Source organism: Cryptomeria japonica, chromosome 8 (assembly GCF_030272615.1).
Source record: "Cryptomeria japonica chromosome 8, Sugi_1.0, whole genome shotgun sequence".
Lineage (NCBI taxonomy): Eukaryota > Viridiplantae > Streptophyta > Pinopsida > Cupressales > Cupressaceae > Cryptomeria > Cryptomeria japonica.
The window spans coordinates 333,248,206-333,273,814 of NC_081412.1; the positions used below are offsets into that span (position 1 = coordinate 333,248,206).

Sequence of the window (25,609 nt, forward strand, 5' to 3'; positions counted from 1 at the left end):
CCCAACTAACTTGCTTGTAATGAGGTGCAATATTTGAGGCTTGTGTCACCCCAACTAACCTACTTGTAATCAGATGCAATATTTAAGGCTTGTGTCACCCCACCTAATCTGCTTGTAGTGAGGTCCATATTATTACACCATCTATCTTTGGTCACCAGGTACTCTTTTTTCAGTACTGTATTCTCTCTTTCCCACATCCTTTCTAACTTTGCAGTGGTCAGATTGGCTTCATATGAAGTTGAGATAGCTATACCCTTTTGTGTTTTTTTCCTTTTCAGCCATAACTATGTTAGCAAAACTCAACTTTTTCACAAAAAAAATAAAAAAATACTAAAACCCTAGTTATCTGAAATAGTCTCACATGTGCTTGGTCCTTGGATTTTTTTATGCTCGTCCAAAACCCTTGAAGTGCTGATTTGTCTGGTCAACCAGATTTAAAGCTGCAATTTTCCTCTTTAAATGAAAATGAAATTTGAAACTTACTGATTTCGGTGTGTTAGTGGTAGGTGGGGGTTTTGTGTAATGTATGGTCAATGCATGTAACAATTGTCTTACAATTTGATTTATTTCTTTGGACTATACAAACTGAAGAGAACACAATTATATTGAGAGTGGGGAGGTGGAGAGTAGGGGGGTGAATCAATATCATAGGTACAAGACTCAGACTCGGCCCGGACTTGGCAAAAACTCATCCAATACTCGGCAAATAGAAAAACCCAAGAAATTCAAAGATTTTTAACGATTTTAAACTTGTTTCATGTATTTTCTAATAAATAAACCTCAAAGACACAATAATCTCATCAAATAGAAGCTACTTTGAACACATACACAAGTTTACATTCATCACCTAAGTATAAATGCAAATTTTAGGCTTGAGCTTAACGAAATAAGCTAAACTAAATAACACATTAGAAATACAGAGTGTCAAATGTCTACAAAATTCATGGAATATGAAGTCCATGTCATCAAAAGTGCAAAACATATATCAACATAAAAGCTAGAGCCTAGAAGTCTAAGGCTCAAAGGAGCCAATATGAGTGATCACTGAACTTTGCAATTCGAGGCCCAATGCTCACACTCACACTACTACAAACCACTACTTCAAGATTGAGGAAATTGGGGTCGAGGATTTGAAGAAGCCACTCCACCAATGGCTGCCATTTCTTCCTCTTACTTCCTTTTTAATTCTTTTTTCTCTTTAAATTCCTCTAATTGAGCTTGCAGTTCACGTGACATTCTATTTGTGCAATGTGATATTTGTGCTTTTTTGCATGGGTTTGCATCATGACATTCTATTTGTGCAATGTGATATTTCAACCGGTTAATACCTCTCCCCCATTATATTTTGTTTTGCAATAAATGCATGTTACTTCTCCTTTTTTAGATCCGGGGATGCCATGTTTCTAAGCCTTATCCTCTCTAACTTGGGCACCACTTCCACTACCATTAGGTTGAGACATTATGTTGCAATATATTATAAATGAAAAAAATCAGCATAACGTCTCTTATTATAATTAAGTTAAACTTAAAAATAAATAATAGAAAGAAAAAACAAAACCAGGGTTTCAACTTTCATATTTTTTCCATCAATATAAAATAAAACAAAAACAAAACAAAGGTACAAAAAAATGGAAATATTTAAGTAAGAAAATAAAAAAATAACAAAATAATGGTACTTACCTCTATAAATTTGCTAGAAACCTCTTCCAAATCCTTCTTTAACACCTTTAAATGCTTGAATGCAAACTACAAACTTGCACTAACAATCAACAATTGCAATCTCCTCTTCAATCTACCTGCTGGTCTACTTTTCAATACGTCTATTTTTATGCTCAAAACACTCTTTTTCTCTCGTTGTGTTTGCAAACAACAAAAATATCTTTTTAGGGTGAGACTCAAAACATATTAACCTTTTGTTTCATTTAAAACAAAGTCAGTTTTTTTTTTTTTTCGCATTTTATTTGTTGCCTAGGCAGCAGAGTCTAGCCCTCGGGACTCGGGGAGTCCGCCGAGTTCGGTAGACTTGTCGAGTTTTCCAAAACCCGGCCAGACTCGTCCGAGTCCGAGTCCAGAGGCCACTGGCCTCGGCAAGGGCGACTCGCCTCGGGACTCGGTGAGTCTTGCCAAGACTCTCAGAGTCTTGTAACACTGATCAATATAATACCAAACTTTTATTTGATAAGTAGCAGATATTTTCCATATCAAGTCAAATTGAGGGGCTCTCCAATGAATGGTGCATAAGCCACAACACTTGTTGAGGGTTTTGCAAATGGGGTTGCAAGCTAAAGTGAGTTTAACCTTGTAGGAAACTTCGTGGTCAAGTGCGCTTGAGTTGGAGTAGTATTGGGATGGGTGACCTCCTGGTAAGGGTCAATGCTTCACCTGTATGAGAATCACCTAGATGCAATGAGTGCTAAGTGGACCATTCATTCTCATGAGATTTGGGTTCTTGTGAACCACTACTCATGAAACATGGGTCAATGAGTTTGACTCGTAAACTACATAGTTGAATCTTGATAGAAATATGTAACATCCCTTCCTTAGACGGTCCAGTTGTCAGCATGGGTTAGCTTATAATCAGGGTTCCCGTGGGCTAATGTGGTAGATAGGGATCCCGTTTGGGGTTTGGTGACCTTCTGAGGAGTTTTGGAGACGTTTCGGGTGTTCTGGTGCAGTTTTCTATTTTTTAGCAGGGTTCCTATTTCTTGGAGATTGCCAGTTGACTGTTTGACCACCGAAGGGCCGAGGAGCATAGGAGAGTGGCTTAGGAGTGCTTATCATCGATTTGAAACAGTCTCCTAACTTTTAGGAGCATCCCTACTTTTTAGGAGACTGCTAGTTGCACTGCCACATCTAGTTATCATCCTTGGATAGGTGACAACATTCAGTTTTCAGTATGGATTCCAGGTGATAGATTTAGATTAAATCAATTACTGTCTAAAGTTTGATTTAAATAAAATTAAAGTGATTTAATAAAGTTACTTTATATTATAATAGATTATAATAAAGTCCCCCACCTTGTGCCATGATGCCTAGGAGACATGAGTTAAGTTGTTTTTAAAATAACTCTTTTAATAAAGGGAGTCTAAGGAGGTCGTATATTTTGAGGGAGACATAGGGAATGAAATAAAAATATTAAGCATTTGATCCTCATCTTAATATGGTATCATCATTATGTCTCAATACATCATAGAGTAGACATCAGACACTGAGGAGGTGGATATCAACAACACAACAGCTACAATCATCAGTAATCTTCAATCCATTATCATCATGCACGTTGAGACATCAACATAGTTGTCAAGCATGACATCGTAGCATGTTGGATATCAGAACCAAGAGGGTGGACATCAAACATGAAACATCTGCTCAGCTCTCATCTGAGATCCTTCATTAATGTCAACAGAATTTGCAACAATCCTCTGCACAAGAACATCAACCATTTATACATTCATCTAAACTAATCACAATGTCAAATAGAAAGATATAATTCATGAGCAAAGCAATAAGCCCAATCAACATTTGTAACAACATCCGCATGTACTTCTAACATCTCAACAATGATAATATCTAGCAATTCCCACAATCTCTATCATCATATCTTTGCACTCAACTGCACCATGAACAATTTCAATCATCAATGACAACACAACAACTGTCAGTAATCAAGGACAACATATATTGTCATACATTAGGTTGATATCAATGACAACACATATTGCCAACAGGGCTTGCTTGTTCTGTGACATGTATTACGTGTAACAACTCATTCACTTTCATCATGATGAAGTGTTGGCTACCATCAACTTGCTAGAAGTCCTTTTTATGTTGTGGCATTAGGTCCCATATGGGCACACACTGGACCTTCGTGTTCTTCTTGAAGTACAATTCGCAGTACTAGACACATGATACATCTTGGTAATATTTGGTCAAGTCCCATATTGTACAACAAACCATTGAACAATAGGAATGTCCTTGCCCTTAGTGTCGACCTTCTTTGTTCTTTCGGTTGCATGCATCTTGGAAATGAAGTTGTGGATAAATAGTCCCCCATGTTCTTGTACTATCTAGTACCACAATGCCTTAGAATAAGTGAGCACCTGGAAATTGTTCATTTATACCTTCTATTGGTTCTGAAGAATTTATCCTCGAGAGGTGCTCTTGTTTAACAAGATTCTTCATTAGTCAATGGATTATTTTAATTTTAAATTTTTGAACATTAACCATCTACTTGTATGACCTTGAATGATGGGCTTGTTCACGAGATACATCAATGCTTGCTGGTCTATATAGAATGTAATAGTGTTGCTAGTAAGTAATGCTGGACTTTTTGTGCTAAGTAAACTAATGCAAGAGCCTTCCTCTTTATCATTCTATAATGTATCTCTACATTGAATGATAGCTTGTTATCAAAGAACATTGGATGATCGAACCCGTCGGTTCCTACCTATCCCAAGTTAGCTCCAATAGTTAAATTGGAAGTCTCTACATTAAGTGGAATTGCTTATCCTAGCCTTGATAAGCAAAGAAGAGTGAACTTATTAAAGGCATACCCTTAATACCTTAAATGTGTGTTCCTATTTTTTTAAGCATATAGAGAATATTCCCTTCCTTGTAAGTTATCTAGAGCGTGTGAGACTTAGGAATTTCTTTAAGTGAAGTCTTGGTCAATACCCAATGTGGCCCAAGTATTATCTTATCCCTGTGATGTCCTTCGGTGCTTCCATCTTTACAACTACCCTTATCTTTTCAATGTCTTTAATCTAGCCTTTTATATGACGTGGCTTAGAATTTTCCCTTGTGGTACCATAAATCTACATTTTTTCAGTTTTTGTGTCAATTGAGCTGCTCTACATCACTACATGCACTTCGTCAAGGCCTTTAGGTGTGTTTATTCGTTAATGTACTTGACCAATCATGCGTGAAAGATTTCAAATTGCCTAAGGCTATCTTATCAAAAATGTGGAGGATGATCCTTTGGAATGTATGTCCATTATTTTTACTTTTTAGAAAAAAGGAAAGAAGTTTCGCTTATGCCAAATAACCAACCGTAGATAGAGAAGATGATATGGACAGTTAGAAGAATAGATGCTAAGGCCTTTGATGATTTCAATAAGATCATTTATGATGGTTACTACCTCGTTGGAATCAAATTAATCTCTTGTTTTATTTTGCTGGATGAGTATTCGCCTGACCATTTGCTTAAAGGATCAAATGCAATGCATATGCTTATTTGTAATGTTACAAATGTGTAACTATGCATGATAATGGAAATTTGAAATCGACTATTATTTTTGATAATTCTTTAGACTATATATAGCCTTATTCTGCTGATTTCAAGTCCTGATGCACATTTGTTGTCCAATTCGATGATAGACAATTGCAAGTAACATATTTTTGGAGAATAATTGGTATACATATTAATAGTTTCCAAAAATTTGCTGCTTTGACTTACACCCTTGAAGGGGCGTAAAATGTCAAAATCTTTGGGAAATGTAGTAGATCCTCTCGACACTATAAGTGAGTTTGGGACAGACGCTTTACGGTTTACACTTGCAACTGGTACAACCCCAGGCCAGGTATGAATGCGTTAATGTATTATATTTGGCAAGTTAAAGTATTTCTTTTCTGGTCTGCCATACATTCTGAACTGGAAGTATGGTTTTTTTTTTCAGCATGTCTGATTGATATTACTGTCAGGATATAAATCTTTCGCTAGAAAGATTGGGAGCAAACAAGGCCTTTACAAACAAACTCTGGAATGCTGGAAAATATATCTTACAGAACCTGCCTCCCGAATCTGATACATCTTCTTGGAATGGAATCAGGGACTGGAAGGTGATATATCTCTCTTATTTTTTGTGTTATTATTGGAAATGATATTACTATTTTTGTTTTAGTGCATAGCCATTACCTATTACTTGGATAGGTGGACCGTGGTACAATTTACTTATTTTTGTGCTCATACTTTGTCCATATTGTTGGGAGGGTATATTTTGCCAGACATTGTATTCTTCTTTTGGTTCTAACTTGGCAAAAACCTGGCAAGCTGATTTTTGATTCCGCCTTGGACTCGTTGAAAAATTTGGCTAAAATTCGCCAAAACTAGGCAAATTTAAAGCTCATATTAAAAGTAGCAAATTATAGGAAAATGTTATTATGTTGCACTACATAAAAATTCAACTTTAAATATTCACAAAAACTAATTAGTTATATTGAAAGCTGAACATGAAACGTGAAAGCTATATGCAAGAAAGTTTGCTTCAGAGTTCTTAATTTTGTTTTCTTGTTCACAATAATCACTAAATGAGGAACATAAAAAGATGAAAACTAGGCTTATAAGAGCCACTCCTCCCAACATTAAATACATGGTAGATTCTTTGACAATATTTGTGTACTCCGAGGAAACAGTTGTAGTTGTCATATTTGTAAAGGGAATAGCATAGACAACATCCTTAACCTTTTTATGTCTAGCTGTAATGCTTGCTCATCCTCTGCATTACTACAAACTCTGCTTGACGATCAACTTGATTGATCCATATATGTTCATTGGGCTGTTATTGTGAATGTGGGATCATACTTCTCCAACTCAACGAGGACAAATTTTTTCGTTTGGCTAAGATTTTGTTGTTATGGTGGTGGTGTACCTTGTATGTAGAAACACAGGGCATTCCATCCTTTCATTAACAATCTATTGCAATTTTTTGAGTTTAATTGCTCAAAATTTGTCTGATTGGACTCACATTCTGATGCACTATCTATTGGCTCAACGCTGTGGTGCAACGGCACCTCTAGGTCCTATTAGGCCTCATATAGGCAAATTGGGATTTTTGATAAATTTTGTCTTAAATTGTCCTAATAAGGTCTTCTTAGGTCATTTTAGACCATTTTTGATTAATATGTCAAGTTGTAAGCCTATTGACAAAAAGATGCAAAAGTTGCTCAAAAATTGTAAAAGTTGTCATGCATTTTTTTGTCAAAATTGCAAAAAGAGGGAAAAATAAAGGAAGATGAAAAGCCATGAGTGGGCGTGGATCAGTTAGTTTTGATCATTTTTTACTTAAATAAGCCTTTTGAGCTCCATTGTACGGATTGGAATGGAGATTTTTTATGAAGTTGCAATAAAAGTTGTTGATTTTTCATGCTTTTCTGGGAAAACCAGTCTGTTCTTGGTTCGACTTGACTCATTTTTCTTCATCCTCATGATTGCACAGTGACTGGTGTTTGCCACATACAGGTAAACCTTAAATGCCGGAAGTAAATGCACAAAACATAATGGAGATATATTAAGAACCAGTTTCTATATTAATTTCAATAGTCCAAGTACAATACGTGCTTACAATCGGATACCACTATCATGATGCCACTAAGAAAGAGAGGTATGCAATATATAATACCCGAAGGGGAGAGACCAACCGTCGCGTCCAACTGCCCCTTCGGGACGACTAACTAACTACCATAACCCATTATTACACACGATAACATAACATAATACGACCACATATATGCTCGACAACATCATCCCCACCAGAAAAGAAGTCGTCTCCGGATGACTTAATACAAAATAGAGATGATGGTCATACACTAAACAAAATCAAGAATCAAGTAGAAAAAGAAGGGGGCGGAGGGGGCGTCCCTGAAGCAGTAGGTGGAAGGGCGGATGATGATGCTGGTGGCAGTCGTGCTTGCAGATCATACACCTGTTGTGTCCACAACTGTAGGTCCCGCTCTGCAACCTTCCGATGCTCAATCGCAGATTTAACCATCTGGGCAGCCTCCAAGAGCTTTCGCTCTTTGGCATCCACCGTCTCTCGCGCCTGTACTAAGCTAGTGCTCAGGGCCGCCTGCTGTGCTCTCGCTACCTCCAGCTCGGCAGCTAAACGTGCCTTCTCGGCAGCAAACTGAGTCCTCTCGGCTTCCCACTCGGCCTCCCGATGGTCCAAGTCCCTCTGCACAACCTCAATCTGGGTGGCCAACTCCTCTTGAGCTCTCTCTGCGCCCACCCTCGCAGTCAGATGTCCTGTAGACACAGACTTCGTCCGGCGAAGACTGTGATACACTTCTCGGAAGGTTTGCTCAATCTGCCTCCCGAAAGACTCCACTCTACTCTCCACTAGTGGCGTGCTCACTGCCCTTGCAACCAACATCTCTGCCGTCTCAGTTTCTGGCCATCCACCTGTCTCAAAACAGGAAGCAAATGCTTGCGGACAACCCTCCTGCATAAACCTAAGCAGCCACTCAAACTCCTGAACGGTGCTGTCAAGGGCCTCTGACTGAAGGGAAGCAATCACCTCTCGCCCTCGGCGAACTTCTTCCTACAAATAAGTCTGAACTAGTTCCTGGAAGTAAGTTTGCCCACGACCCACCATCTCTTGGAGGTACGCCTCCGCGTCTACTCGGCCTGGCTGTTTGCTCTCCAGGTGGCTCTCTACCTTGCCCCGCTGGCTGTCCATGGGGACCTCGGCTATTTGCTCCAGTGCCAACTCCCTACCCTGTACCTCCGTCGACTGTGTCACATCCCTGGGAGAACCGTCGCTATCTAAGTCCACAACTACTGCGTCTAAGTCCTCCTGAGGGTCACCACGCACGGGGGTATCCCGTGAGGGAGAAATGGTAGTAACTGACCTAGGCGACATGGGTGTCATCTCGAACTCCCTCCTCAACCAACTGTCCTCCTCGAGGGGGTGGAGTATTCCCCCACCTATTGCTCCTATCATTGCGTGATCGTGCCCCTGCACTTCCCCTGTGGGTCTGGATTCAGCTTCTTCTGACGGAACTATCTCGGTCCTCCCTTCCTCTGTCCTGGGTGACAACCCCATTACTACCGGCGGCCTCAGCTCCTCGAAGGTCGGAATGGACGCAATGCCACCCAAACTCAATTGCGCTGAGGTGGTCAGCATGGGTGTGGCGAACAAGACTTGGGGTGGGGGTGTGGATGCTGGTACCGCTTCGACCAAGCTTGCCCCACTATCTCCATCGGAATCACTCGAGGCCTCCGAAGTCTCTTCCCGCCCACTGTCAAAGTCCTCGGACTTGGACGCATCCTGCCTTCGCCTTTTCTGCCCTGCCGTAGGTGCCAGTCCTACATCCAAATGTCACTAATAAAAAATGGGTGGCTCCCCTGGTGCCAATCTACCTGTCGGTTTGATGTCTACTTCGGCCTCCGGCAGTTGGGAACGCATGGCCTCCAGGAACAACCCAATGGCATAGTGCGGCATATAGAAGGTGCGGTGGTGTAGAGCCATGAACTCACACATCCTGTTGGCAAGTACTGTAGCCCAATTGTACTGCACCCCATAGAAAGATTATAAAAGTTCCAGGAAACTTATTTATAAATTACCCATCCAATGTAAGTCCCCCTTGTGTTTCCAGCAAAAACACATGAAACCACTGAGTAGTCCCGCAACCAAGACCTGACAAAAGAAACCTTGAGGTTGTCCCCTATGATCAAATATAAAAAAAATAGCATTAGGGACTTCCTTATCTCAAGAGAGGATAGGATACTCAGCTGGTTATTCTATTATGCGTTGGCCATATGGAGTTTGCAGCAATGCGATTCCAGACCCGTCAACAGGTTCCGAACGTTTGGTTTCTCTCGTGCTCCAGCAGCACGTTCCCACATCTTTTTTCTTTTCCAGTCTTCAACGCCTGGCCTTGATTGTGATCCTTCTTCGATGTGTGTTTCAGGTCTTTCTCCTGGTTCTCTAATGATGTCCTGCGACCTGCGAACGATCAATTTCATTTCAATAAATCAATTTGAAAAATTAATTAATTTAATTTAACAAATATTAAAATTTAACGCCTGGAGGGTCATTTGAAAATTTCCCAAGTTTTAACGCTTTTACTCCTTCCACGAATTTAGTTGTTCCTGGCAATTTCGGGCAAGAGGGGCGTTCGGAAAGTTTTAAAAACTTTGACATTTTCACCCCTTAATGGTGAATTTCGGGATTTTGGGCACTTTTGCCAACTTTTCACTTTTCACATTTTGGCTAAAAGGTCCGAATTTGGCCTTTTGAGGCATTTTTTGCCAACTTTTCAGATTTTCACTTAAAGGTCCAAATTCGGCCCTTTGGGCACTTTTGCCAACTTTCACTTTTTAACATTTTGGCTAAAAGGTCCGAATTTGGGCATTTGGGGCTTTTTTGCCAACTTTTCACTTTTCAGATTTTCACTTAAAGGTCCAAATTCGGCCCTTTGGGCACTTTTGCCAACTTTCACTTTTTAACATTTTGGCTAAAAGGTCCGAATTTTGGCCATTTGGGGCATTTTTGCGAACATTTTTGACTTTTCAGATTTTCACTTAAAGGTCCAAATTCGGCCCTTTGGGCACTTTTACCAACTTTCACTTTTTAACATTTTGGCTAAAAGGTCCGAATTTAGTCATTTGGGGCATTTTTGCCAACTTTTCACTTTTCAGATTTTCACTTAAAGGTCCAAATTCGGCCCTTTTGCCAACTTTTCACTTTTCACATTTTCACTTAAAGGTCCAAATTCGGCCCTTTGGGCACTTTTGCCAACTTTTTACTTTTCACATTTTGGCTAAAAGGTCCGAATTTGGCCATTTGGGGCATTTTTGCCAACTTTTCACTTTTCAGATTTTCACTTAAAGGTCCAAATTCGACCCTTTGGGCACTTTTGGCAACTTTCACTTTTTAACATTTTGGCTAAAAGGTCCGAATTTGGCCATTTGGGGCATTTTTGCCAACTTTTGATTTCTTTTCCAAAAAGTGCGAGTTTTGGCACTTGGGCGAGTTTGTCAACCCTGACACTTTGCATTCTTTATCTCCTCTGTATCCCTTGGCAAAAATCGGCATTTCAGCGTCATTGCAGGCCTTATCTCTTTCTTCACATTTAGGCGATTTTGCGAGAATTGGGGAGTTTTAAGTTCGCAATATGGCCCTAGAGGCCGAATTTGGTTTTAGCGGCACTTGACCCTTCATATCCCCTTCCTCTTCCGCAAGGACAGAAAGGCACAAACTGGGGGGGTTCCTGTCCAAGACGGGGATGGGTGTGCGATTCGCACAACACAACCTTGGATCTAGACTGTTTTAGTTGCTGATAATCAAAGGCATCAGGTGATATTTCTTGCTTCTTCCTTTTTGGAGTTAAAGAACTAAGCCATGGAGGTAAAGTCATCAACTCCTCTTCAGTAGCAGCTGTAGGCAAAGGAGAAGCAGTTTCTGTTTGAATAACCGCGGTCATCCTGGGAGGAATATTTGTTTGGACAGCGACCACGGTTTGCTCATTTACCAATGGGCATGAAGATTGCCTCCTAAACTCTTCAAAATCCGAAGTGGAAGTATGAATTTCTGACAGTTGGATACAACTGGGAATATTCTCAGGAACTTCTAGCACACTCTCTTGTTGATGATCAGGAGGTGGCTCGTATGCTACAATGGGAATGGCATTCTGAGGAGATTCATCCACAAGCAAATCAGGAGGAGAAAGGGGGGTCTCAATGGAAACTGGGGGAATGATCTCATGAGGCAAGTCTGAAACTGGAGACTTAGGAGCATCATCAGATTGCTGCTCTCTTTTGGATTATCTAGATCGACCACCTGAACATGAAATCGTGATTTTTCCCTCCCACGAACTGTCATATCCTCAGGAGGAAGCACTATTGCCCGACTAACTCGCAGTTTGATCCTTGTGCCCAAAGATGATGCACCTTCCTTGTTGTCAACCTGAATCTCAGACTTATGTCCAAGAGGCCCCATAGAATCATCTTCTTTTCCAATCTTGATTTTTATGAGTCTAACAACATTACTTTTCAGCCAAGCGTTGGTGTTAGCCAAGATAGGGTGAAATCTTTCAAGAATGGATATGCACTCTTTGTGTGACCATTGAATCAAAGGAAGTGGAGCTTCCTCAACCCTTCGTGAAATATATTCAGTACAAGTACGTGCCCATTGCCAATCATCCCTTGTGGGATATCCACCAAGTTCAAATCAACAATTTGGTCAACAGTGAGCCTGCAGTAATCCATCTTTAGAACCTCGACCTCTGTGCGGAGATCTACCCAGATATCCTCAATGCGATGCACGTGCACAAAATATTTCTTGATCTTAACCTTCATACCCCGGTAATCAAAATCAGCTCTGGGCTTAAACCTTTTGAGCTTAATTTCCTGCATTTCAGTCTCCATGGCGTTAGCTTTAATGGATGTGACGAGAGAATACCGGCCAATTTTTAATGGGTTTGTTGTAGAGATCCCCATTCCAACCTTGTGTCTAGCAGATTGATGAGTGTGGACAGCCATGATCTGTCTTCCCAACTACATAAGAATGATCCTATCAGTTGGGTATCTAGGAAGCATATATTTTTGACCACTATAGCATCCAATTCTCATATAGGTGAAGGTGGGGAACTGTAGAAACAAGCATCCATGCTCGCTCACCCTTTTCCATACCTCATCTGATACCCTTTTGTTCCTTAGAGTTCTGTCAAACTGACACATGAAGTAACCAAAGAATGCATCTTGGACTCTTCTGAAATGCAATTTGCTGGGTCTCAAAGGCAACTGATCATAATATTCCCAAACGGGTATAAGCGAGCGATCACCCTTGGTAGAAAGACCTGGAAAATGTCTAAGTGATGCTGCCAAATACACCAAGTATGAATTCATATAGAAAGTCATGGTGGAAGGGACTGCTGCAAGTTGTTCACACAAGGCATCGCTGATGACTTCCCCCCATGATATATGATGAGATTGCCTTATGAACATGATGAATTGGTACATCCAGGGTTCAAAAACAATAGAATGCTCAAGGCCCATTATCCTGTTGAGAAGGGTTATGATGTCTCCTTTTTCCCATTTGAAGTCACAACGATACAACTTGGCCCACCTTGAGAAGGAGGCTCGTGGGTCTTGGATCCACCTGTTGATATGCTGTTTACAATCTTTTTCCATTTTCACATAATACTCAGTTGCACTTTCTTTGGAGATTTCCATGTAAACAGGTGCGAGAGGTATTCTGAAGACCTTCTCAATTGTGTTTGCATCAAGGCGGATTATTGCTTCGCCATCATCATTTTTGATGATTCTCGTCTCCTTAGCAAAGTGATGGGCACAGGCGAGGACAAATTCTAGTTCTAGGGCAGCCACCAGGAAAGAAGATGCGTGATGGATATGGCTGTCCAACAGCCGCTGCATATTGTTATCTTGTGGATCTTCCACCCTCTTGACAAACTTTGACATATCGACATGCCCTATTTCTGTATCTCTGATACGATTCAGAGGGGAAGAAACTTGGGAAGGTGCCACTTTGTTTTGATACTTGTCATATTTGTACTTCATCTTTTTTGGAATTGGAGATAATAGCAAATCTGACATTGATTGAAAACCTGGAATACTGTGATGAAGACTTAAAAGTTTTAAGCCAACATCATATTCAACTGCAAATAACATTCTTCCTTCTTCAAATGGGAAAAACTTCGACTCTTGAAATTCACGATTTTGTGAGAGAAAGAGGGGAAATAAATGGAAATGGGAAAATCTTGACTTTGACCAATTTCGGATCTTGGGGAAATTTTTGCAAGTATACAAGTTGGAAAGAGCATACATGCAATCGGATTTTTAAAACCCGAATGCAAGTATACTTGTAAATTTGCAAATAGAGAAATGGATGGAAAATGAGAATTAGACTTGCGGAAAATGAGGAAAAATGGAAAGTACGTATATGGGTGACATGAATGGATAGAAATAGGAAAATTCGGGAATGTCATTTTTATGAAAATGGGAAAAACTTTTCAACATGTAATTCGGTTTTTAAAACCCGATTTTGAAAGGAAGGGTATTTCACATCTTTTTAACTTGAAATTTTAACCAAAAATGGTTAAATTCTTTAACCTCAAGGGAAGAACAAAGATTTCCAGCCAACTTGTAATCGGGATTTAAAATCCCGAATACAATTAAAGAGGGAAAATGGGGAAGAACAATGCAATTCAAAAATTGCATATCAAGGGGAAAATCTCTGTCACAAAACCGATTTTTGGGGGAAGAACAACATATTTACCAAAATACAACTAGAAAGGAAAACTAAGAAAACAAGAAAACAAGAAAAAGAAAGAAAGAAAGAAAAGAAAACGTACCTTGGTTCAAACTGAAAATGCCTCCAAAAGATGCAACAATCTTGGAATGAAGAAGACAATCCAATAAATAGAGACAATCCACAATGCCAAACCCTAACCACGTTTTTGCAAAAACGCCTAAAACTGAAAAACGTGGCAGCAAATGCATGAAGAATCGATCAAATAAGGCGCCAATCCCCACGTCTAGGTAGGAGAGTTAAAAACGATTTAGAGGATTGAAGATTTATGGCACTTTCATGAGGTAAATCGTGGCATTTGAAGAACACGTTTTTTGCTGTTTTAACGCCTTATGACCAGCAAAAACAATTACCACGTGGCATAAAAAGAGTTTCCAAATCCATAAAAATCGCTTTAGGATTCAAAACGTCTTCCTCCTAAAATCTCTCAATAATCGTTTGAATCTTTCAACAAATTCGACTCCAATAGCTAATTGGGTTTTTGGAAAAGAAGTGCAAGTTCGATTTTGCATGCACTTGTAAAAATCGGCTTTTTGGGAACAAATGGCAAGTTTAAAATGCACTTTTTCAACTAACTGACTGCCGTAACTCATTATTACCGACGACAACATAAACATAATATAACAACATAACATAATGATTATTTCCGGCAACATCATCCCCCCCAAGAAAAGAAGTCGACCCCGATGACTTAATACAAAATAGGGATGAACGGTAGGAACTACTGACGCCAGTCGGGCCCGGATCTTATACACTTGTTGCGTCCTCGCCTGAAAACCCTTTTCTGCTACCATCCGATGCTCAAGTGCGGAATTCACCAATATTGCTTTCTTTGCCATCACAGTCCTCCTGTGCCTAACCCAAACTTGTCTGCAAAACACGTTTTTCAGTCTCAGCTTCCACCAACTGCTACTCAATTGATACTGTCTCCCTAGCCAATTTGTCCTCGCCACCCGTGCTGCTCTCCCGGCATCCAACTCCTGGGTACGCTGAACTAAGTCTCACGCGACTATTGCCTCCAACCTGGTGGTCAGCTCCTCCTGAGCCCTCTGTGCATCCACCAACCACCAAGGCAACCTCACGTCCGGCCGAGACATACTCCGAGTTCCTCAAAGCGTACCAGTCATGCCTGGAGGTGGCCACAATCCGTTGGCACAAATGCTAGGAGACACCTCAAATCCTCCATCACACTCCCCAAAGGCTAAAAACTGAACTGAATAACTCCCTGGTGTCATACAACTGCGCGGACCTGCAATGCCTTCCCTCAAACTCTGTTTGTTCGCAACCTCCAAATCCGTCTTCCTCTACGGCTTATGGCTTCCCGCCAATGCTTACCGTCAGGCTTCTTTCTCACCGTATGGAACAACCCACACTTACCATGACTTCTCAGATGCCCTTCGCTCAACTCGAAAAAGTGTATTGTAGCTCAAAAAATAAATTGGGGGTCTAGGGGCAACGCCCACAGCGGGGTCGAGGGGCAGCGGCCCTCGCGGGGTCCTGGCTTCAAACTCCAGCGAATCATTTTAAATCTGGTCGTCGTTTTTTTTTTTTGCATTGTAATGTCCCCGATGGCACCCCGGCTATACAACCTCCCTGTACGGTCAACAACAGCACTGGCACCTCCGATCGTGCGGCCACCTTCCCGTGCGGTCGACACCCTTCTTACCATACGGACGCACCTCCACTAGCACCTCCGATCGTGCGGCCACCTTCCCGTGCGGTCGACACCCTTCTTACCGTACGGACACACCTCCAACATGCTCAACTGTGCACACTGTACGGTCCTCCTTCCGCACGCCCAACACAGTTCAACCGTACAGTGACCACTGACGACGAAGTGACTGCGTGTGTGTTTGTGCGGTTGCATGGCTGTGCGGCTGTGCGGCTGTGCGCTGTGCGGCTGTGGGCTGTTCGGAACGTGAGTGTGCGGGTGGGTGAGTTGTGCGGCTGCGTGCTGCATGCTGTGCAGCTTTGTAGTTGTGGGTGCCACCGCACGGTGGTCATTGCTGGTGGTCCCACCATAGGTCCGTCCCCTTTTTTTTTTTTGACCGTACGATCGTTGTCATATGACTGTACGGTTTTTTTTCAAATTTTTTCATTTTTTTTATTTTTTTAATTTATTTATTTATTTTGACCGTACGGATTTTTAAATTTTTTTTTTAAGTTGTCTAGAGAGTCTTCGGCTCGAGTCCCCTGTCTCTGGGATCGCCCTTCATCCTTCTCGGTTTTCCTCGCCCAAAAGTCTCCTTTTGCCCCGTGCCTCTTGCGTTGCCTGCCCGGCCTCTCAGGTCCCCTTCCATCCTCTCGGGTCCCCCTTTGGGCTCTCGGGTGTCCATCCAGCCTCTCGGGTCCCCTGCGCGCTTCGCGTGGTAGGGTTTCAATTTGTACCCGTTGGTGGCCAATCTATTTTCAATGGCCATCGGAAGACCTGGAACCACAAATTCTACAGGGACCACGACCTCCTTCCCGTACATAAGAAGAAGAAGAATAATAAAGATTTTGAAGACTGCGGTCTTCCACACAGGGTTCCAATCGTTGCTAACACTCTTCGGATTATCTACGTCGCCAGGGTTTGGGGCGTCTCCCCTCCAATATTCTTTGTATTCCGGCAGGTACACCTTTGTTGGTTGCTCTGGTTCCTCTACTTCGAGCCTGTAGCTTTGGAACATTTCATAATCCTCCATTCGCCAGTGGAAGAGCCCGTTAAGTGAGCATACCTCATCTTCAAAACATCCCTCCAATTCGAGCACCCCTTCACTGTTCGGCTCCATCGCGTTCTTGCCCTTGCTTTCATCGGGACCCCCTTCCCCTTTATTAGAGTCCTCTGAGTCCGAGTCTAAAGAGGCGAGCTCTTCGCCGACATCTTGGGTGTGTAGGTCAATGGTATATTTCCGCCCTCCCTTCTCCATGGAAAGTGTATTTTTCTTCCAGTTGTGGTTTACCCTCGCGTTGATCAACCACGCTCTCCCCAGGATGGCGTTATAGCCTTTCTTCTTTGAGGGAATAACCACAAAATCTAACAAGAATGGTTGCGTACCAATTGTCACTTGCTGGGCCATCAACAGGCCGAGTGGCTTAATGTCGTGTTGGTCCGCTCCCACCAGGTTGAATGTGGGTGGCCATAGGGTGGGCTTCCCCAGCCGCTTCCATGTTTCTTCTGGTAGTACATTCACCCCAGATCCCCCGTCCACAATGGTGTCCTTCAGAATGGTCCCACGGATACCCATTTCTACCACAGCTGGGTGTCTACCACTGCTCAAGGCTAGTAACATCGGGTTAGTCGAAGGGCTGACGGAAACCTCCACCTGTGGTGTACTCTTCGAAGTGGTGGCAGGAACCCCTACCTGTGGTGCACTCGACCATACGGTGGCGGGAACCCCTACCTGAGGTGCACTCGACAGTGCGGTGCTTTGCACATTGGTGAGGATGGCAGTCCTCAATTGTGGCATAGAGTCTAGAAGGTCTTTTACCTTTATCGGCACCTCTATCTGCAAGATTTGCCCAATGATGTTATTTTCCGCTTCCGTATGGAATGATGTACTCTCCACCTTGTTGTCCTGTCGTTCGGTCCTCGTCTCACGTTCAATATTGGCCTTTGCCTCTCGTAATCTCTCCTTCTCTGTACGGGGGTCGGGATAAGTGGCTTTTTTCGTCTGGGCGCGGGTGATCGCCAGTACTTCTTTCTCACCAGTCTTCTCAGCCTTCTCAATGTTGAGGAGATTAACCCCTGCCTGCGGGCAGTTTGCGTCCTCATGGTCGCCTGGCCCACACCAACGACAGAGGTGCTGAGGGGTGGCTTCCTTCGTGCAATCACGGGCGAAGTGCCCCCACTGATTACAGGCCCTACATTGGATAATTGGCCGGCCCTCGGCGTCATACTGGATACGGCTTCCATTATTGTTATTGTTGCTATTCCTTCCGCCGCCGCGTCTGTTGTCCCGGTATCCTCCAGATGATGCCGTTGTGTTAGTATGTTGGCCGGTACCCGCTGGTGCGGCTGTTGTGGCCTGCTCTGTGAACAACACCTGGTTCATTTGCGTACTTCGGGTTTTCATGTTGTATGGGCACTCCTTGGTGGAGTGTCCCATCACTTGGCAAATCTCGCAGAATGCCTTCTTTTGGCAAGTACCCTTTGTGTGCCCTTCCTTTTTGCACTCAGTGCACCATATGTCCCCTTCGTTCCGACCAGTGCTTCTCATTATTTTGAATTCCTTTCTCATTCGCTCCATGTCTTTCTGGAGCGCTTGCACCCGTTTGCCAGCCTCGTCGTCGCTGCTGCTTTCCTGTGAAGAGTCATCGTCCTCGGATGAGGATTTATTACTTTTCTTCTTCTGTGATGTTTTGTGTTCGCTCTCCAGGTCCATCACCCTATTATAAGCGTCGTCATATGACGTCGGGGGTACAATTTTCATCTTCCTCCGTAGGGAGGATTTCAACCCTTCAACGAACCATCGTTTCTTCAATCCATTTGCGGGTTGGCTTTCCATTTTACCCAAGAGTTCTTTCAGTCTCCGACTGTATGCCGGTATTGTCTCCCTGGTACCTTGTTTGGTACTGTATATGTCCGTTACAATTTCATTGTCATCACGGAGCAACCGAAACTCCCCCGTGAATTCCTTCTGTAGATTGGCCCACGTGGCCACTTTTTGCTTGTCCACATCGGAGTACCAATCTATGGCAACTCCTCGTAACGTGGCTGGGAACTGCTGTACCTAGTCATCCTGGTCTGTTACTCCGTTGGCGGACCAAATGGTTTCACATGTACGGCAGTGCCGTAAGGGGTCTTCCTTGCCCTCCCCTGTGAACTTTGGCAATTTTTGTTTACTCGCCATCCCACCGCTGGGTCTCGCTCCTCTAATTCCTTGTGTGCTTGTACCTGGCGATCCTCCGCCTCTTGCAACTGAACCTCCACTCGTGGTTCCTCCGGAAAAAGTTGCTGACACCGAACCAAACAAATTGCCTCCCGTACGATACCCTTGTGCTCCCTCGGCACCTTCGGTCGTACCGTCACCTTCCGTTGTCTCCCTCCGGTTGTCCTCTGAAATGGACAAATTCTTTAGCAAGTCTTTGGTAGCGTCGATCAGGTTTAGACTTCGCCTTGTTTGTTCCACCAACTCTTCGCGGCTTCTTATCCTACGGTGGTATTGTGGCGAACTGTAGAGTTCTCCTTCGGCACCCTCTGTGACTCCTTCTGGCAGCCCTACAACAGTGTAGACAGTGTAGTTCTCTCCGTCTATCTCTGCCTCCGCAACCTTCGTGACACCTCCTGGGTTCCCTTCGGGCAACCCCTCGGTCGGTCGTCCCTCAGCAAGCTGCCTTAGCCTACGCCTTCGTTCTATCTGCTGTCTGAGATTCAACGCGGTTTGTGCCACTTCCCATTCGTCACTCTGTATCTTTTTATTTTTGTCCTTATTTAGTCTATTGGGCATAAGTCACTTCCATACATAGCAAACACATGCCATGTACACAAAAAAACTTTTATTATTTTATTTTTCCCTTTCAACCATAATTTATATCAACATTGTGCCGAGATTCTTACAGGGTTCAATTTCCCCTTCGCCTCTTGTTCCATGTGCACGTCGTCGGTCTCTGGGTTCATCTCACCGACGGGTAGGCCCATCGCGTCCGTGCGCCATCCGCGTCTTCCGTTCCCGAGTACGTCTAGGCAACGGCGCCAAATGTTTGTCCTCTCGGGTAAACGGTTAAATGCAGAAAGTAAATGCACAGAACATAATGGAAATATATTAAATAACCAGCCTCTGTATTAATTCCACAGTCCATGTACAATAAGTGCTTATAACATTACATCTGACACGACTAACATGATCCCACTTCGAAGAAAAGGTACACAATATATAATACCCGAAGGGGTGCGACACAACCGTCGCGACTCCAACTACCTACCCGTCGGCTAACTAACTGACCGCTGTAACTCATTATTACCGATGACAACATAAACATAATATAACAACATAACATAATGATTATTCTCGGCAACACTGTCCTGCCAAAAATAGCCATCTGAACTGACTAGCTGAACTTTTGCTAAAAATAGCATATTGCTAAAAATAGTAAGTGTTTCCAAAGTGATTTTTACCACATTTTGAGCAGTCGTTGCAACTTACTAAAAATAGTAACTCCGGAAAAGTCTTCAAATTCATTTGCATGTTACACTATCACGAAGCTCTCTAAAAACCTAGAAAAAACCTAGAGAAATAACTACCCTCACCTCCACTTACTAAAAATAGTAAGTTTGCCAAGCTCCACTGCGTGCTATGTATGTACCATCATTACGAAGCTTTCTAAAAACCCAGAAGGAATCCGGAATCAGAACTGTAAAAGTCCAACATGCAAGCCACCAAAAATGCCAAAACATCCTCCTAAAAAAAGGAAACTCTAATTCTGCCTCTGACTGACCAATGGGTCTCAAAATTGGCCAACAGTCCCCAAAACTAACTAGAGCGGAAAAGAGGACATTACAGAAAAATACTCGCAATTTTTTTAAAACTCGTCGAGAACTCGGCGAGTGGTCCAACTATGACCTAACCTTTTGGGCCCTTTTTGGATTTGATTGTTTCTAAACACTCCATTCGTTACTAATAACCATGGCACTCAATGCTTGTTTCACCTTGAAAAGTCGTCCCAACACTACTGTATGTGATGCAAATTGAGTCTTGTTGTGCGTTGCACACGCTCCCTGTCGCCGACAAGGTCCCCCTATTTTTGGTCTTTTCGCCTTCGCCCTGTTGAGTTCTGCACAGGGTGTCTCGCGTCTTTTTTGAGGGTAAGCCTGCGAATCCACAAGGTGAGTTTAACGTTCGGGCGTTAAAATTTTAACAGATCGCTTAAGCTGGTAAAACGCTAAGTTTGAAGCTTCAAAGTGTTTTTTTTTTTTTTTTGACTTGTAAAATCGCATAAGTTAGGTGAAAAAAGGCAGAAGCTTGCAAAATTCCCCAAATATGATCAAGCGTCTAATGGTCACAGAAGGACCCAAAATGCCGATTTTCGCCAAAGGGATATTGAAAGGAGAAAAAATGTTGAAGTTTTAAAACTTTGCAAAAAGTCTGAAAATCCCGAAATTCGCTGAGAAAAGATTGTCAAAATGTCAAAACTTTGCAAAAGGCTCTAAAAGTGCGAAATGTTTATGAAGTTTGCAAAGTGGCTAAAATCTGTTAAGTTTGCAAAGTGGCGAAAATCTCCGAAGTTTGCAAAAGTGCCCAAAATCTCGAAATTCGCCATAAAGGGGTGAAAATGTCAAAGTTTATAAACCTTTCAAAAGTGCCCAAAATCCCGAAATTCGCCATAAAGGGGCGAAAATGCCAAAGTTTATAAACCTTTCAAAAGTGCGCAAAATCCCGAAATTCGCCATAAAAGGGTGAAAATGTCAAAGCTTTTAAACCTTTCAAAAGTGCCCAAAATCCGGAATTCGCCATAAACGGGTGAAAATGTCAGTTTTTAAGCCTTTCAAAAGTGCCCAAAATCCCGAAATTTGCCATAAAGGGGCGAAAATGTCAAAGTTTTTAAACCTTTCAAAAGTGCCCAAAATCCCGAAATTCGCCATAAAGGGGCGAAAATGTTAAAGATTTAAAACCTAGCAATTGCTCTCAAACCCCCCGAAAATGTGAAAATAAAATAGTAAGGCGTTAACTTAAAGTTTGCAGAAGTGCCATTTAGGCCGATTTTCTAAAACGTCTAAGTATGAACTTTTATAAAAACTTTTCAAACGCCCCTCTTGCCCGAAATTGCCAGGAACAACTAAATTCGCGGAAGGAGTAAAAGCGTTAAAACTTGGGAAATTTTCAAATGACCTTGCAGGCGTTAAATTTAATGTTTGTTAAATTAATTTTAATTTTTGAAGTTAATTTATTAAAATGGGATTAATGGTTTGCAGGTCGCAGGATGCCATCGCAGAGAACCAGGCAAAGGCCTGAAAATGCAAATCGAAGTGGGATCGCAACCAAGGCCAAGCGCTGGAAGCTGGAGGAGAAAAGATGCAGTGCAGGATCAAAGCGATGAAGCATTGGGAAGTGTGCCACCCGGGCAACAAGTTAAAGTTCACCACCAAAGACCGAAGAACATTCCGAATGCAACAATCATGCATTCTTAGGAAAAGTACACAGCTGGATTTAACTCCAGAAGTTCAGTTTTCAAAAACTGAAACAATTGTTTGCCCTCTCGGGTAAACGGTTAAATGCAGAAAGTAAATGCACAGAACATAACGGAAATATATTAAATAACCAGCCTCTGTATTAATTCCACAGTCCATGTACAATAAGTGCTTATAACATTACATCTGACATGACTAACATGATCCTTTCTAAGAAAAGGTACACAATATATAATACCCGGAGGGGTGCGACACAACCGTCGCGACTCCAACTACCTACCCGTCGGCCAACTAACTGACCGCCGTAACTCATTATTACCGATGACAACATAAACATAATATAACAACATAACATAATGATTATTCCCGGCAACATCATCCCCCCCAAGAAAAGAAGTCGACTCCGACGACTTAATACAAAATAGAGATGAACGGCAGGAACTACTGACGTCAGTCGGGCCCGGATCTTATACACTTGCTGCGTCCTCGCCTGAAAACCCTTTTCTGCTACCATCCGATGCTCAAGTGCGGATTTCACCAATATTGCTTCCTTTGCCAGCACAGTCCTCCTGTGCCTACCCCAAACTTGTTTGCAAAACATAATTTTCAGTCTCAGCTTCCACCAACTGCTACTCAAATGATACTGTCTCCGTAGCCAATTTGTCCTCGATAGCCACTCGTGCTGCTCTCCCGGCATCCAACTCCTGGGTACCCTGAACTAAGTCTCACGCGACTATTGCCTCCAACCTGGTGGTCAGCTCCTCCCGAGCCCTCTGTGCATCCACCAAGGCAACCTCACGTCCACCGAGACATACTCCGAGTTCCTCAAAGCGTACCAGTCATGCCTGGAGGTGGCCACAATCCGCTGGCACAAATGCTAGGAGACACCTCAAATCCTCCATCACACTCCCCAAAGGCTAAAAACTGAACTGAATAACTCCCTGGTGTCATACAACTGCGCAGACCTGCAATGCCTTCCCTCGAACTCTGTTTGTTCCCAACCTCCAAATCCGCCTCTCTAGGGCTTATGGCTTCCCTGCCAATGCTTAGCTGCAAGCTTCTTTCTCACAGTACGGACAACCACAACACTTCCCGTGGTACTCTGTAGCTCAAAATAAACTGGGGGTCTGGGGGCAACGCCCCCAGCGGGGTCGAGGGGCAGCGCCCCAGCGGGGTCGAGGGGCAGCGCCCCTCGCGGGGTCCATGGCGCGCATCATTTCTGTGATATTTTATGATGTCAAAACCCTTCTTCTACACTCCAATATTTTCAGTGTCTAGGCTCCAGACTTCAGCAAATCATTTTAAATCTGGCCGTCATCGTTTTTTTTTTTGTTTTTTTTTTTGGCACTGTAATGTCCTTGATGGCACCCCGGCCATGCAACCTCCCTGTACGGTCAACAACAACACTACCACCTCCAATCGTGCGGTCGACACCGTTCTTATCGTACGGACACACCTCCGGTCAACAACAGCACTGGCACCTCCAATCGTGCGGCTGCTTGGTCTACTTGTGGCGGTCCTTTTGCCCTTACGTGGCTGTGTGGATTGTGCGGGCTTGGTCTCTTTTTTTTCTTTTTCCTTTTGCGGCTGCTACGCGTTGGTGTGCGTAACCCTTGCTGTGCGTGTTGATTGTGCGGTGCGTCCCTTTCCCTGGCTGGTGATGTGCCTTCGACGGTGTGCGGGGTCTTTTCCTTTACCCTTCGCGCCTCGCGGTGTCCGGTGCTGTGCGGTGTGCGGCGTGGTGGCTTCTTCGTGCGGCGTGGTGACTTCCTCGTGCGGCGTGGTGGCTTCCTCCTATCCTCGGTGTGCGGCGTTCCTTTTTTTCCCTTGCGTGGCGTTTTATCCTTGCGCGGCGGTGTCTTCGTGCGGCGTTTTATCCGTTTTGCGCGGCCTTCGGTGGCTCCCACCGCACGGTGTGACCACCGCACGATGGTGTCACCGTCGGTGATTCCACCGCACGGTGGGGCCACCGTCGGTGGTTCCACCGCACGATGGCTCCACCGTCGGTGGTCCCACCGCACGATGGTTCCACCGTCGGTGGTTTCACCGCACGGTGGTTCCATCGTACGGTGATGCCACCTTCGGTGGGCCCACCGTACGGTGGCCACTTTCTCTTCCCCACCGTGCGGTGGCCTTTTTTTCTCCCTTTTTTTTTTTCTTTTTTTTTTGACCGTACGGTCGCTGTTGTACGACCGTGCGACTTTTTTTTCTTTTTCTTTTTTTTTTGACCGTACGGTCGCTGTCGTACGAACGTGCAATTTTTTTTCTCTCTCTTTTTTTTTTTTTTTAAAAGGTTGTCTATAGAGTCTTCGGCTCGGGTCCCCTGTCTCTGGGATCGCTCTTCATCCTTCTCGGTTGTCCTCGCCCAAAAGTCTCCTGCTTTTGTCCCGTGCCTCTCGATTCGCTTGCCCGGCCTCTTAGGTCCCCTTCCATCCTCTCGGGTCCCCCTCCGGGCTCTCGGGTGTCCGTCCGGCCTCTCGAGTCCCCTGTGCGCTTCGCGTGGTAGGGTTTCAATTTGTACCCGTTGGTGGCAAGTCTATTTTCAATGGCCATAGGAAGACCTGGAACCACAAATTCTACAGGGACCACGATCTCCTTCCCGTACATAAGAAGAAGAAGAATAATAAAGATTTTGAAGACTGCGGTCTTCCACACAGGGTTCCAATCGTTGCCGACACTCTTCGGATTATCTGTGTCGCCAAGGTTTGGGGCGTCTCCCTTCCAATATTCTTTGTATTCCGGTAGGTACACCTCTGTTGGTTGCTCTGGTTCCTCTACTTCGAGCCTGTAGCTTTGGAACATTTCATAATCCTCCATTCGCCAGTGGAAGAGCCCGTTAAGTGAGCATACCTCATCTTCAGAACATCCCTCCAATTCGAGCACCCCTTCACTGTTCGGCTCCATCGCGTTCTTGCCCTTGCTTTCATTGGGACCCCCTTCCCCTTTATTAGAGTCCTCTGAGTCCGAGTCTGAAGAGGCGAGCTCTTCGCCGACATCTTGGGTGTGTAGGTCAATGGTATATTTCTGCCCTCCCTTCTCCATGGAAAGTGTATTTTTCTTCCAGTTGTGGTTTACCCTTGCATTGATCAACCACGCTCTCCCCAGGATGGCGTTATAGCCTTTCTTCTTTGAGGGAATAACCACAAAATCTAACAAGAATGGTTGCGTACCAATTGTCACTTGCTGGGCCATCAACAGGCCGAGTGGCTTAATGTCGTGTTGGTCCGCTCCCACCAGGTTGAATGTGGGTGGCTATAGGGTGGGCTTCCCCAGCCGCTTCCATGTTTCTTCTGGTAGTACATTCACCCCAGATCCCCCGTCCACAATGGCGTCCTTCAGAATGGTCCCACGGATACCCATTTCTACCACAGCTGGGTGTCTACCACTGCTCAAGGCTAGTAACATCGGGTCAGTCGAAGGGCTGACGGAAACCTCCACCTGTGGTGTACTCTTC

The 25,609-nt window shown here is 43.7% G+C and overlaps 1 protein-coding gene across 4 annotated transcripts in view; it reads left to right on the plus strand.

Moving 5' to 3' along the window:
• The window catches only part of LOC131061526 (valine--tRNA ligase, chloroplastic/mitochondrial 2), a 304,617-nt gene that overhangs the window by 188,961 nt on the left and 90,047 nt on the right, over positions 1-25,609 (plus strand). For 3 of the 4 annotated variants that reach the window (XR_009110548.2, XM_057995259.2, XM_057995257.2), the window contains exons 17-18: positions 5,466-5,579; positions 5,701-5,838. The exons of the other annotated variant lie outside the window; for it this stretch is intronic. Coding sequence is in view for 2 of the 3 variants with exons in the window: in XM_057995259.2 (XP_057851242.1) it covers positions 5,466-5,579; positions 5,701-5,838 (252 nt within the window). In the remaining variant the exon portion in view is untranslated. The remainder of the gene's footprint in view (positions 1-5,465; positions 5,580-5,700; positions 5,839-25,609) is intronic. 4 annotated transcript variants of the gene reach the window in all.